Source organism: Notothenia coriiceps, unplaced genomic scaffold (genome assembly GCF_000735185.1).
Source record: "Notothenia coriiceps isolate Sejong01 unplaced genomic scaffold, NC01 NC01_scaffold00031500, whole genome shotgun sequence".
Classification (NCBI taxonomy): Eukaryota; Metazoa; Chordata; class Actinopteri; order Perciformes; family Nototheniidae; genus Notothenia; species Notothenia coriiceps.
The window spans coordinates 72,866-88,835 of NW_011364201.1; the positions used below are offsets into that span (position 1 = coordinate 72,866).

The window sequence follows — 15,970 nt, forward strand, 5'->3', positions numbered from 1 at the left end:
CACACACACACACACACACACACCACACACACACACACGACACCAAATACACCAAATGTTTATATATCTCCTTCGGAGTCCCGTAAAAGACGTTCCGAACGTTTGATGTGTTATCATGAGAGTGGATAGAGTGTGGTGTGTCTCCCGCTGTAACTATCCTTGGATGTGACAACAGTGTCAAGGGCGTCGATGGAGGACACGCAAATTAATGTTTTGGCTCTACTTCATTTGTCCGTCTCCCGCTCTCTGTTTTTTCCCCTTTTTCCTACCTCCCGAGACTATTCCTCTTCTTATATATCATAAATTCAAGATCATAAAACAGGAAGGTTGTGGTTATCACTCTCAAACCATAATTAGTGACTGGGACATTGTCATCACACATAAAGTCGGATGAAAAATGTTTTGCAAAAGGGACCCAACGAACGTATCATATGTTAATTTTACATTTCATTAGTTTTGTAGACAATAAAGACAAGAAAACCAAAAGGTTTCTGGTGTCGTTTCTACACACCAAACACACAAGCAGTACCTCGTCACCGTTGGCCGAGGAAGGAAGGTCGGTGACAGTCAGCTCCCACGACTGATCAAACAGCGCAGACAAACCCAACTAACACTCAAGCAGTTGACGATTACGCAACAACACTAATGACCTGTTTACAATTCGTACGGTCGTTGTGAAGGTGGTTTTGTGGTCGTGTGAGTGTGTGTATGTGTGACTAACTACGTTTTATGTGTGTATTGTGTGCGGTGTGTGTCTGTATGTGGTGGCGGTGTGTGTTCTTCGGTGATTGGACAGGGGGATACTCTAATTTACAACCAGGCGGGTAGGTGAGTCGACCCGGACTAGTTGTAATCTACCTACCCTGGGGACCACCCACATACCACACATACACACACACAGACCGAGCACACTCACACGACACTCACACACGTGTACGTCCCGGGTAGACAGACACAAAAGAGATTGGTCGCTCCAGGACACTGGATCGACGGTAGAAATCATCGGAGCTTTGAGACGTATTCGTTATGGGCTCTCCCTCTTTCCTAACTACTATTCTTACTTATCTATCGGTATAAGAGAAAAACAAACAGTCAAAAGAGGTGCCACTGTAATTTTTACGAGGGCCGCAAACACCAACAAAAAGTTTTACTGAACATTTGCTATAACAGTCGGACAGAGTCAGCCGTGAGACGTCATAGGCTTTTAGAAAAGGGCAAGGGCCGATTTTACTGCTTATCTTCTCTATTATGTCTCTTATGAAATCGGTTGTATTGTTAACGTGTAATATCAGGTTACACAATCTTTTATCTGACCGTTCTTGTGTATATTACATAATATTTTGAATTTGGTAATTCTTAAGTTGATCTTATCATACGGTGTATATATATTAGAGGACCTTTGGTTAAAGAATATATTGTTGGTAGAAAAACCACTTAAGTATACTGTATGAAGGTATTCGAAGTTGATCTCTCTATCTTATTATATAGTATTTATCTTTGTATTTAATAGACGATGTAGACTATCCAGAGTGGGACAAAAGGTCTCTGATAATATCGTATATAAGTCACCCATTACATGTTTTTTTGTTTTTTTTTTTTTTTTTTTTTTTTGTTTCGTCTGTTGTTTCGGTCGCTTTCTTTGGTGCTTTGATACTCCTACTGTGACATACAGAAGAGGTGACGAAGTAAATGAGACCGGAACTGCAGGGACACCAACAACAGTACCAAAAACGGTTCGAGACCCTTAGGGGACAACCTTAAAGTGACTCAAACAGTGCCTGTCTGATGTGTCCGAGCTTCTGAACGATAGATGCTGTTCAGACTAAAGTATCAGCTTGTTAATTGTGACGAGCGGAATGGACCGAGTGTCGTAAACTACAAAATTTTAGTAATCATTCTGTAAAAAGTGTTTGGTTAAATTTTTGTCACAGTATGAAAATAGTTTCTGTGACCTAGAAACCCTACAAAAGGGACAGTAGTTTGCGGAACGTAATCACCACGACACACTATATAAGATGCCACAAACAGAAATATCATTCGACCTGAACGGAGGTTGCAATAGGTGTGCAAAAATATGATACAACCCTAAAATCAACCTTTGGGTAGTGTATTAGTACGACAAGAATTCTATACACTATTAATATTCACGAATTGTGTAAGACAACAATTTGTGGTAACTGTCGACTTACACCGTCACAATCTAAGTAGGGGTAGCCCATTTTTGAGGTTAGAGAGGTTTCGATTTCCGTGGGTGATCGAGGTAGAACAGAAGGGGGGGGCTATGTACTAGTTGTGTATTCTCTACTTGGACTAAATAGTACCCAGAAAATGTTCTCTTTCAACCAGAACAAAAAGGGAAACTCATGTTTTGAGTTATTTATTTGGTGTGTTTGTTTAAATCAAAAGTAAGTTTGTCGTACAAGGAACGTTCATTAATGTTCGACAACGGTCGTTAAATCGGTCATTGTTTCAGTGGTCATTTTTGTTTGACAACATCATTGATTGTGCACATAAAAAATTGGTCATACTGTGTTAACCTCCAGTCTGTTCTTTGGGAATTTACCTCATTTATTTCATTTTTTTGTGCATTCGGAAAGAGATAGTAAGAAGGTCCTCCCAAATTTAGAACTTCTTATCGGGGGAAGTGGAGAGGCTTGTTTCTCGTTATTTATTAATTAAAAGTTGAAAATCTCAAAGTTTGGTACGGTACGAAGAGCTAGATGACACTGTCCGTTAAACAATGGTTAAAATGGAGAACAAAGACGAAGTATCAGAACTAGGCGAGGAAAGTCACCAGTTAATTTTTTTTTGCTCAAGTTGCGCTGTCGACAGGTGCAATAATTAGGTTGCGCGGGATCCGATCTCAAGACACTTGTCAATCTTTTCTTTCCTTCCAAAACTTGGGGAAGAGAAAGAGGAGTGGAGCGCAGACGAGAAGACCCTTTTCCACGTATATACTTCAAAGAACAGTAGATAAGACACCGTGAGTAGTATCAGAGGAGTTAGGAAGACGACTTGAGGTGATAAGTCAACTAAATGACACGTTTAGTTTACCATATCAAGAGCTAACAAACTGAACCCCAACATGACTTCAGACGTTCGGGGCCAGGACCTTTCGTCCGCGGTCCTAAACCGTGTCGTTAAATGGTTACAGTGACGACACCGACCCGGTCGCTCCTTATGTTAATATCCGGTGTAGTTCTTTCCCGGTGTACTTCCTTTAGTTACTCAAAATTCACATTGAAATATATGTTATACAATGAAACGGAATACCCGTCGTGAAAGACCAACCTGACTTCGTGAGAACGGTTTCGTTGGTCGTGACCTATTAGGGAAACATTTGACCGAGAGACTACCGTCCATGGGCGGCGGTTTATCAAATGTCGATTTGACTGATAACAGGAAAAAAAAAAAAAAAAATCTAGCCCGGGAGAAAATCAAAGTCGAAACAGTAAAGAGGGGTCTGACCCATCAAAACTGACGAGAGGTAATTCATAGAGTCAGAATGGTAAAGGAAGAGAACCGACTAAAGCCAGTTAAAGAGTCTAAAAAGTGGTAAGAAACTTAATAAAGTTAAACTGGGCAGACTAAGAAAAAAGTTTAACTGACGGTTAGGGTTAAATGTGTTGGTTCTTCGCATTGTTATGTTAAGTACGTGAAAATGCACAAACCTAAATGTTCAACACCCAGAAACCGTTGTTTACTCGGTAGTAAAAGTGGTGAAAATTGAATGTTGCTAAAAAACTTACGGGAATTGGAACTTGTCTATTAGTGTTATATATGATGAGTATGACATGTAAAGTAGAAGAGAGGTTAATGACCAGTCACCACCAAAAGGACAGATCTACAAACTACGCACATGGATAGTACAGTTCCTCGATTTTGGGTACGGTCTCCTCTGGACCCGGTCGATAAGGTAGCTCCTCGATCACCTCTCTCGGTCTGTCCAGAAAGGTCCCCCACTCACGTAATAGTAGAGGTGTGTACGTGTGGACGTGTCTGTGTGTGGATAGTGTTGGTCCTTAAACTTACTTCAACCATATATCGGCACTTACGAACGTTCATAAGGGACTTTTTTCTCCATGGAATTACTGCTATCTCCTAGTATACTGTACAGCTGTTTACAGGACGTTAGAACTAAATAGCGACAACTTGACCTTCACCGATGATAACCTGTTAACTTCCGACGAGACTATTTCCTATTGTCCTAGACCCCTCTACTACGGTCTGACTTGGTCGACAAGTCACGGGACGCGTAGACAAGGAATTGTCATTACTGGAGGGTCTATAGGGATTAGCGTGTCGTCCGGTATAGGAGACAATCCTCGGAGGTCCGCCCAGTGAGTTCCAGTTTCAGATGTCGACTCTTCTTGCCAGTGTGAATAGGTGGGAATTGAAAAAAAATAACCACCATCGACCACACACACACACACACACACACACACACACACACACACACACACACACACACACACACACACACACACACACACACACACACACACACACACACACACAGTATAGTTCCCTTTGGAGACGCTCCCTCGTTTAGCATCAGACAGACCAGGAGAGAGGAAGGAAAGAAGGAAAAGGTTTCTCAATGATAAGCATTTATACTCTACACGTTAATTAGAAAACTGCTCTACGCATAAACAAATTGGGCCATTTATCATTTACATGAATGTGTGTGTGTTTATTGGGTTTGTATTGTGCAGGCTTGAAGATGTAATTATGAAAACAAAGCTTAAACTGCAAGGGGAAGTCTGGGTATTTTTCAAAATGTGAAGAAAGATTATTTATCGCTCTTATTGTTGAGACGGGGAGAGGGGTGGAGTGGGTATAGGAGCAAACAAAACCTTAAACTGCCATGCGAGAGAACAAAGCCTCAAGCCTAGGCTGTACGTTTACTGTTAGTGTCGTGTCAAAGTGGAGGTGGCTAAATAATGTGGAGTCACAGAACAAAGAATGCTGATACAATGGAGTAAAGACCTATTAGGAGCAATGAATACAGGAAGATTAGTTATTCAGAGAAAGGTTGGCAGCTTAACCATTTTTACCCTTGATACAGAGTATGAGAGGGTTGCATTCAAGTTACAGTACATGGGAACTTTGTATGGTCCTGTGGGACTGATAACAGACAATATTCCTTATAACTCATATCCTATTAGGGGCTCTACTTTTAAAACATTATCAGGTTTTGGAATCAAACACAAAGTAAAGGGCTTATAGATCTCTCTTTAAGGAGATGTGCCTGCTTGGATCACATTTTAAGCAAACAAATGTGTTTACTATGTAAAAACAGTGCTGCACCAGTTACAAAAATAAAAAAAGTCCTGTTTTCTGTCCCGTCTATGAGAAGCTCTGGTCAGACTGAAAGTTGAATAAACACGAATTTCTCTCACTATTATCTCTCTTAATTGTTTTTGTATTTTCTTTCCTTGTTGATGAGTGCATGTTATTATTCATCTGTGAACAGACCAGTGAGTGTTTATGTGCGTGTCCTAATGCAGCTGGGCTCTCTCAGTCTTCAACCCAGCCTCTGTGTTTGACCTCCCCAATTCTGTTATTTAGTCTGGTGTTCCCAGAGCTGCACACTGAAACAGCTCTGTCTGTGTGTGTGTTTTACAAAAAGTGTGTCACATGCTGACCTTAGAATTCTCCAACTCCTGCAGCAGCGTCACTTGTTGTTTTGACTGGAGAGAAAGCATGCGCATGCAAGTGAAACATAAGCCCGGGTCTACAGTATATAGGAATTTCCAAGTCCTTGTTTTGTCTTTGGACAGACATAGAGAGAGTGTTTGTAGTAGATCAGTCAGACCATTGTTACTGGATAAGAATGGTACAGTATGATGTTTGTTTTTATTACAAACCACTAGATATATTGATAAAGTCAAGTTGTACAAGATCTGATCTAAAGTTGCTTAACCAGCTTTTTACAGTATGTCACCTGTTGCCTTACTGAACAAATGACTGTGTACTTGACTTCCTGTTGTTGTCAACCTGACAGAATGACAAGTTGAATTTAGTGATGCACTCATAGATTACCGATTCAGACAAACTACAAGTCAAAGTGACCTGCTTGTGGTGACCTAAAAACAACTCATAATCCACTGGTTTGACTGGTGACTCACTGTAGGCGAGTGACTAACTACACAAGTATATTGGAAGGTTTCATAAAAGGTAGACTTTGTAAATTCTATTTAGTGGTGTATTTTTGGTGTACCACAGATCTGTAAAAGCTCTGTTATCCAACTCATAGTTGTTTTTTATCATCTCTAACTGAGTAGCTTCTTCAAAGGGTTTCAGTTCCGCACCGAGGCAAGAACCCTCCCAATAGAGTCAAGAAGGTTTGACCTTAATTCCAGTACCTATTGATACACACTAATGCACTGGCGGCAAAAAACAATAGATGTGTCGTCGAAAATGTCAGACTGCATCACATACTGCTAATGAAAAAAGGAAATGTGCTATGTTTGAGCTGCAGAAAGAAAGCCTCTTCTCAGCCTTTATGTCTCTGTCTGGACGGCTAGCTTTTGGAAGGACACATGAAGTACACTGGTTTGTGCAAAAGTGTGTGTGTGTGTGTGTGTGTGTGTGTGTGTGTGTGTGTGTGTGTGTGTGTGTGTGTGTGTGTGTGTGTGTGTGTGTGTGAGAGAGTCAGTGTGTGTGTGTGTAGTGTGTGTGTCGTGTCGTGTCGTGTCGTGTGTGTGTGTGTGTGTGTGTGTGTGTGTGTGTGTGTGTGTGTGTGTGTGTGTATAAACTGTATTTGCTTGTGACACACTGGGTCTAATTCAGTTACACAGGGGTTCTGTAGTGTAATGCCTTGTAATGACACACAATCTCATTTTGTCCAAGGAGACACATCAATCTTTTGAATTTACTGTGGGGAGCAACGTCTCTCCTGGTGAGTGAGTGGGAAGAACCACNTCTCTCTGCGTTTCTGCACTGGGCTAATGCTAATAATGCTAATGCGAGGATAATAAAATGCCCAGTGCGACTTCAACAAAACTTTTTGGGAGTTTTACTGGGCGTGGTTTGCAATCCGCCCAGCCAATCAGTAATAGGAACCTTTTTCTCCCACGAAAGTACCTGCTCTCTAGCAGGGACGGAAAAGGGGCTAAAAAAGGTTCTCATTAACTAATTTTAGTTCCGGCTCTTTTTGGTGTGAACGCGACATTTCGGAACTATATTGGAACTAAAGTGGGAAAAGTACTGCGGTGTGAACGCACCTATTCAAGCTGTGTGATGATAGCCAGCACGCATTGTGCACACTAATGCAGTGTGTCATGTGGGAGTGGTAGCAGTGTGTCTGTATCTATGAAGCATCATGTCCTGTTTTAGATGGGGCCATTTCCAAAACATTTTCTGACAGTTCAAAATGACAAGGCGACAGCCACAATGGGGGTCTGAGGACCACAACAGAAATACTCTGGTACTCCTCTCCTGTCACGTTCTCCAGGCAGCTACCATGTTTACAGAGCAGGGTTTACATGTTAAACCTTTTTTAAGAGGCTTTGAATGGGAAGGTAAAATAAAGAAATGGAAAACATTATTGTTATGGAACAAATATATATTATTAAAGTTATTACAGGTACTACAGTGTTATGGCCGATCTATAATCAGAACCATTTCTTGAAGTATGTACAGTTGGATTCATATTTATATTGAAACTTAATATTTGTTCAAGAACAAGTCAGGTTCAGTTAATGTCCGGACAAGAGGACAGATTTATGTCAGAAAAACGTACAAGGTGAGTTAAATCATATTGAAATCAAATACACAATCCAAATCTGAGGAACATGGCTAAACATTTCTCTACTTCTGTTTCACAAACACACACACTTTAAGATACACAGTTATGTGCCAACACACAGACCAGCTCACACTCAATCAGTTTCCCAGCATGACTGTCACGCACAACACTCTGCATACGAACCCCCACACACCCACCTATACACTCACACAAACACCCACAACCTTGTCATTTCCTATGACATCCCAAGCCTCCATTACCTGCATACATTAACCATCCTCTCTGATGTTAAAAATTACACATTCGTACATTTGAATAATTCAGATTATTTTAAAAGCTGTGCACTCACTCACTCTCTTTTTTCCAGATGGAAAGAGAGCTATTTACCTCAAATCGCATTTGAATAATTCCTATAAATCCTTTCAAAGTTCCCAGGGATAAACCAATCAAATACCCCCAATGCTGCCTGACTGGCCAATCAATTATAGCATTCATACTTGCAGCCTTTTTTTATTCAAAAGACATCAAATATCAAATCAAATTGCAGGTCCTATTTGTGAGGCTCAATTTGTTTGAGGTAAGAAAAGGTGGCTAATAGAGTGAGAGAGAAGGGGCATCGCTGCAGTGCCATAATGTGATTCCAAACCTAACAAAAATATTTGATGGAGTAAACAGCGTGCTTTAGGTTCATAAATAAAGTAGCTGATTCTATTTGTTAACAGAAGGGAAATATATTATATGTGACGGAAAAAATATACATTAGATGGCCAAATTATTCCTGAGATGAACTTTCTTATCACACTCAACATATAGTACGTATGGGTGTGCGTCTTAGTATGTGTGACTGTGATTATGATAGATGGTAGAGTTAGAATAAATAAGCAACAAGAATATAAGCATGGATAAGTTCATGACTCCTGAACTTACAACAGGTTAATGCAGACTTGCAATAACACAATATTTAAAAGGTTTAATAACTCAAACACTTGATTTTGACTGTGTTTACCAAAGAGCAGCGGATAGATAGTTTAACATCATCTCGCTCTCCTGCCATTACCCTTCTCTGTCTTTTTCCAACAGTCTGATAATCATGACAGGCGGTAACCTCCAGCTTCCTCTTTCTCTGTTTTGAAAACAACAACTAACCGTCTCTGACATTTGTTTCCTGCATTTTAACAGATTACACACACACACACACCCATGCAAACACACACCCTTAATCTGATATCCACCCTGAAGTTCCTGCTTTGTGACAAGTTTGCATGATCGCAATTTGTTTGACCACAAGTTAGATGTGTAACTAGCAGTTTAAATAATTAATTGTATTCAAATTAATTGATTTAGCTATGGTTGTCATAAGGGCTGTAACTGACAATGCACAACAAAGCATTTTTGAGACATTTATTTTATTCTTATGTTTTATTATTAAAAGGCAGCACCCTAATGTTTGCCTTACAGGACAGGACAGTAATAAAGTCATTCACACAACACAGGCTTCCCAAAATAATGTATGCCCTGCAACTTCTCCCGAACAAGTGTAAAGGGCAGGTGCACTGTGGCCCACATCTAACATGTGCTCAAACACACACACACCCAGGTTCAAGCAGCTGGTGAGTTTGCCCTTGACTGCCCAGCCCGGGGCACTGCAGCGGCATGGATGCAGCTGTTTTAAAGAGTTCTGGATGAGATTTAGAAAGCCATGTCCTTGTCAAGGGTATCTTCTTGTTTTTCATTAACTAGAAATACACTGAGTCTGTTTTCAGAACTACAATCCAACTGCTTCAATTGTCATGTTTCGAAATCTACAAGTTATCCAAAGAGCACAGTTGGAAGGAGCCGGACATCTAATCGTTTATTGGATAGCAAACACTGTTTAAGTGTTATTCTTGTGTACATGACAGTAAAAGAATGGGAGTACAGTGTGATTTCTTCAAAATCTGCTGTGATCCTGCAACAAAAGAGGTTTAAATGGCTGTGCAGCATGTAAACTTTGTTATGCCCCAACACTAGACTCCAGTGTTGATATTTAGTTTTCATTTTGATACCTGTATTAACACAACCCCTGGTTTTGGCATAAAGACTGTAACAAACACAGTAACCAACAAGGTGACCACACGTTTTACATATTGGGCCAGTATAAAAATCAGTACAACTGAATCCTAAATGCCTGTTGCCTCAAAGCAATACCTTTAAATGTTCAGAAAATCAGAGCAGAAAAACAGGCTGTTATCAAAGCAATGCTAATGAAGCATCCACCATTAAAACATATAGTGTTTATTATCTGACTATTATTAGTTTTAAGTAAGAGGTCCCTACTATCTTTGACAGCAGTCAGGGATAAGGTCTTAGTTTACTAACACTGAAAAAACAAGAGAACATTTGATCAGGATTGAAAAAAACAGGTACTCTAAAACATGCATGAACAATAATATATTAAAAGGATGAGACAGTTGAGCTGTGTTTGCTGCAGTGGGGGTCCTGAATACACCAAACACAGCATTCGACATGACATGAGCTGGGGCTTTGTAATCCAGAGGAGAGAAGAGGGGAGATGGTGTGAAGGGGTGGACCTGAATTTAATTTGTATAAGATATTGTGTTTATTAGTTTCCGTGTTTGTATATGTATAAAGATGTAGTATACAGATTTGTACAGACTACACCAATAAAAAAAAGTTAAGGATGGATAAGTGTGACGTGTCTTCTCAGTGTAGACTTGACCTTGAGTGACCCGCCTGAGGCTCTAACAGAGATATGGCCTGCTGTGCGATTAGGGATTCTGGGAGTCTACTGTTAAGGAACAGATGCCAGGGCACAACAGCTGTTCATCTGGCATCATCTCCCCAAGATCCCTGTTATCCTTTATCAGCACCTTCAATTGTCCAATAGTAGCACTTCCAGTTCAACAGCAGATAAATCAAGATTCAGGATATTTGTCGGACATTCAATGATCCTTATCGTCATTTAAGTACCTCTTTTTTCAGGGAATACTTTGCAAGCATTCAGCAAATAAACAACTTCATTCAAATTCCTGTTGTGATAGTGTGTGTCTGTGCAGTTGCATGTGTGGGAGAGATAATGCACTCACCCTGGAAAGACTGTCTGGCTCTCTCCACTAGCTCCTCGATGGAATAGCTGGCCAGGTCTCCTCTGGCATGTTTAGTCTTACAGTAGGTACACGCATTCAAACATCTAGACAGGAAAACACAGACAAGATGAGAGAAGATGAAATACAGTATGAGTAGTATTATTTGTATTATTCGTTCAAGGTTAAGGCATTCAAAAAATCTTGTAATTAAAAGTGTGAAAATATGGCTACATTTGTTGCAAAAACCACAACTTGTAAAACTCAAACACGTAAAAGTCATAATGTATTTGTTAGCTTCTTGTTTTAAATTGGATTGGCATCAATTTGAAAAAAAATCCAGACGGGTCTAAATTTGAAATAATTCAAAATGTAAAATCTGAAAATTGACCAAATCAGCCAAGAAAGAAATGTAAGACTGAGATACTTATGGGATGCAGTCAAACTGAACCCAGTCTGGGGAAAATGACAAGCTGAACTAAAAGAGGGGCCCATCTAAAAAAAAAAAAAAAAAGGACAATATCAGTTTAGCTGTAAACTATTTTGTGCCTTTACCTTGCCATCAGAGAGCCATTTACAAAGGGATTATCCAGTCTGGTTGCTTTGGCAAGAGGCTTCAGTCCCTAACCAGAAAGTGCTGCCATAAGGCAAGGTAAATATTGTATATAAAGTGTACACTTAAAACTCATTGATTCCTTCATGTGGGCCTTTCTCTGATGTGGCTATAATGTATTCCTGCTGGCCCAGCCACAGCAGGACATTGGTTAAATGCTGTGCCAATCCTGCCTGCTTTTCCAGACCGGGGGCTTGCAGACTTCATACAACCCCAAGTCAAACAATCAGATACTATACCATTTGATTTGCACATAAATCAACTGAATAGTGGAGTTCAGCAGAGATTGAGGAGACTATGATGAGTGCACAAATAGATGAAAGAAACTTCATATATGCACCTTTTCCCAAAGAGCAGACGCAGGAGAAGAAAGAAGGGGTTCAAAACTGTCCTTTCTTTTCTGAACTGTTCACAGAACTCTAGCTAGCTTGATAATAACCGTGGACAGCTGTCGCTTGACTCGTTTTTTTTTAATTGACCATGAAAGGGAGGGATCAAGACTATGAAGCAGAAACAAAGTAAATTGGTAACAAATTGCCTCACAGTAGATCGAGAAGCATGGCATGGTTTAAACTCTAAAGTTGAAATAATATTTATTGCTCTTTGTTCGAGATGAAGGGGGCTATTCTTCAAGATTTAAATCCCTCCTGAAAAGAAGAAGAAAGGCTACTGTTTTTTTATTTATTTACTCCATTAGGGTTTCTTGTCTGACCTCCAATTTGTCATACTGGGTTAAAAATATACACTGTTGTTACTACAACAGTTTGTTTTTACTGACTTTTTACTGGCTTAAATTGCTGGCAACAGCTGTAATTACTTGCAGGAACATGCTGTTCCGTGAAAACTAAAATTGTTTGTGTGTATTTATTGAGTTTTTACTCAAAAGGAAAAACAAGACCAACTTTCTCTTGTAAAAGACCATGATAAATCAGTTTCATCTCTTAGTGTGATCATGTATCGGGGGAAACAAGTGAGCCTAGTTGGTGCCTTTAGCTTTGAGATTGGAGTTTTTACATGGGGATGAATCTAACACTGCCACATTCAGCTGTCAATGGTGTTTAACAACAGTAATGTTAAGCACTTATAATATCACATATCTTAAGAACAGCATGATATGTGATGTTTCAACTAAAATCCCAAACTAGTAAAAAAGTGTGACTAACGTTGGAGGACAGTCCACTTACTTATAAAGAAAACAACGTGAGAATATATCCACACAGCACCACTAATGCAAGCGTTTGAGACAGGGAAAACATCAAAAGATCCAGTGTCTTTTATAAAAGTATGACACTGTTTAAATTGGTTTGTGAAAAATGTCTTACTAATGATTTTAAACATCAAATGCTGTGAAGTAAGGCAGCAGTATTTGACTATGAAATCAGACTGTCGTAGATAGCAAGTCTTGACCCTGTATCTGTCCGTGACAAACTCATGGAGAAATTACAGGGATTCCCAGAAGCTTGGCAAAACCATGACAACAACACAGGACTCAAGGCCAGAGTAATGAAGCAGTGGAGAGACTATAAGTGTATCCTCATAGTTTACATTACCCACTGAATAAAGTCTAAAAGCTTTCTGGGAAAAACAGGGTGAGACTCACAGATGAAGTTCAGAAAATAGTTTCAGAGAAAACTACTTCAGTTGAAGCATGGAAGTTATGGTCATTATGAATTCCACCAAAAAATTGGTTGTAAAGTTTAAAAGGTTTTTCCAGGAGGAAAGGTTATTTGGAACTACAGTTTGACTATGGGTTAAGTTTGAAACACTTTTACACATGTAGCTACTTAGCAGGTCAATTACAACACATTGGACTAAAGCAAGAGGGTCTAAAGGACCTTTGAACCTTCTTTACTGCATTTACTGGACTGTGAAAGACCTTCATACTGCAAGTGCCGACTGAGACAGCTACAATATCTTTACAATCATTTTGAAAAACAACCACAACGCCGGGAGCATTTTTTAATGTCACCGTGGAGAAAACTGACAAACAAAAAGAGAATATGGCTATCTATTCATCTATCCATCAATCTCTCCCTCTCAGGGTATTGCTTATCAGAGTTGAGGGCACTAAAGATGGCAGCTAGGTCACAGGACCTCGCTGTAGAGAAAACACAGACAGATGGGGCCCTGCATGTGCACACACTCACACACACTCACACAGCCAGACACACACACACACACACCATACACCACCAGGGGGTCCATCCATCTTAATGTGATCAGGCCCAGCTGAGTGGATCATACCAACATTAATCTCATGAGACAGTTAGTGGCCTTCTTGTGTGTGGCGTGTGTGTATGTCTGTGTGTGGCGTGTGTATGTGTGTATTTTGCATCAATCATGTGTATGTGTGTGAGTGTGCTGGTGTGAGTGTGCTGCTGCTTAACATTTGTCCAGTATCACAACAACGCATTAGCAGTTACGAACTCACAATCAACCCAAACAGACTGCGACAACTAGTCAGCACCCTCGGACTGACAGTGGCTGAAGGAGAGGAGCGGTGTCACTCTCCATGACACACACACAAACACACACTCTTTGCTGTGTCTTTTGGAAAACAAGAGAACAGAAATAACAGATGTTTTGATTACTTTTACATTTTAATTGTATACTATCAAGCAACAGGGAAAACGTTTTGTAAAAAGTAGCTGAAATAACACACTACTGTTACAGGTCATGATTAATACCAACTCACTATTGGTGTGAAGGAAAAATACTAGAACTTAAAATATATATTTCTTCTCCTTATCAAGCCTCCATCCTTTTTCCTCCTTTGTTTCTCTCCCCTCTGCCTTTTACTTCATCTCGTTAATTAAACCACAGAGGTAGCTGCTGAACTTGACAACAGTGTAGTTCATCAATGTCCCCTCTGTGTGTGTGTGAGATAGAGAGACTATTGTGTAGTTGCAGCCTTGCAGAAAAGCCCTGAGGTTCCTCTATAATTTGACACACACACACACACACACACACACACACACACACACACACACACACACACACACACACACACACACACACACACACACACACACACACACACACACACAGTCTGTGTTAGTGCTTGCATGCTCAGCAGTTTTCCACATGGTCTTTCCAATAGACGGCACTTTGATGGTAGTGACTTAACTATGATCAATGTGCTGCCATCAATATTTCAATCTCTGCTCCTCTGCGTCTCTTTACTCTGGCTCTTGCTGCTGGGAAAGACGCTGTCCCCACAGGGTTCATTTACCTTTGCGGCAATTTATTCCAAGGTGTAATTCCGATGTTGCTACTAAACTTACATTTGAACACCAAACCTAAAGAAATAGATGATCATTTTTGGCAAACGTTGAAAGCCCCGTCTGTCCAAGTGTACATGGCTGCAGAGGCAGAGGTAAACAGGAGCTGACACCTGTCACAGATAGCCAACAAGCTAGCCCCCATATCTGTCTGTCCATGGTTATCTGTCATGTGTCATCGAGCTGGATTCAGAAAACAAAGCAGTGTCATTTCTGCTAATATCTGTGTTTGACACAGATGACATCAGTCATGTGGAAATGAAAGAAAAAGCAAATTATATTTGTAGTATCATTATTAATGTTATTATGTGCATATAGTATGTGCATAGTATGATGTTATCATACCTATAGGCAGCCTGATTAAGATGTATAAAAAAATGTAATTATATTGTCAGTTTTATGCGAACAATTTTTTTAATAGTGACATACATAAATACATTGTGTTTCGTGAATACTTTTTTATTTAAGAGCCAGCAGTTGTGTCTATAATAAAAAAACAATACTGGTGATACAAGGTTTCAGTTGTTTGTTGTCATTATGCCAACACTTGCCGGAGCCCAACATTAGGCGCTTTCACACCGCAGTATTTTTCCCACAAAGGTTCATCAGAACTTAGTTCATGAGAACTCTTTAGTTCTCATGAACTAAGTTCAGATCGCGTTCACACCGGAATAAGTCCCTGAGGGAGGATTAGGCAAATGAAGCCGCTGACGTCACTTCTTCTTCTTCTTCTGCTGCTGCTGCTTTGGGTTTACTGGCAGGCCGCAAACAACTTCACGGCGTATACAGCCACCCGAAGTCCCCGGCCGGAAGTCCCCGGAGTTGGGGACTGGCTTCAGTAGAAGCTGCTGAGACTCCTAGCAGCTTCTACTGAAGCCTTCAGAGTAAATCTCCAGAACGCCGACACCTCCTCATCTCAACCGCTCCCATGTTTTCTTTGTGTTGCCATAAGTTAGTCTCTCTGCGTTTGTGCGCTGGGCTAATGCTAATGCTATGATAATAAAATGACGGCTTCACAAAACGTTTTTTGAATTTTACGGGGCGTGGTTTGCAATCCGCCCAGCCAATCAGAAATAGGAACCTTTTTCTCCCACGAAAGTACCTGCTCTCTAGCAGGGACGGAAAAGGGGCTAAAAAAGGTTCTCATTAACTAATTTTAGTTCCGGCTCTTTTTGGTGTGAACGCGACATTTCGGAACTATATTGGAACTAAAGTGGGAAAAGTACTGCGGTGTGAACGC

At 40.3% G+C, this 15,970-nt stretch overlaps 1 protein-coding gene across 1 annotated transcript in view; it reads right to left on the reverse strand.

The window, feature by feature from the left end:
• Positions 1–15,970, reverse strand: part of cdkal1 (CDK5 regulatory subunit associated protein 1-like 1) — a gene marked incomplete at its 3' end in the record, with an annotated part of 132,645 nt that overhangs the window by 66,190 nt on the left and 50,485 nt on the right. Inside the window, exon 5 of the mRNA XM_010788027.1 lies at positions 10,840–10,943. Coding sequence (XP_010786329.1) covers positions 10,840–10,943 — 104 coding nt within the window. The remainder of the gene's footprint in view (positions 1–10,839; positions 10,944–15,970) is intronic.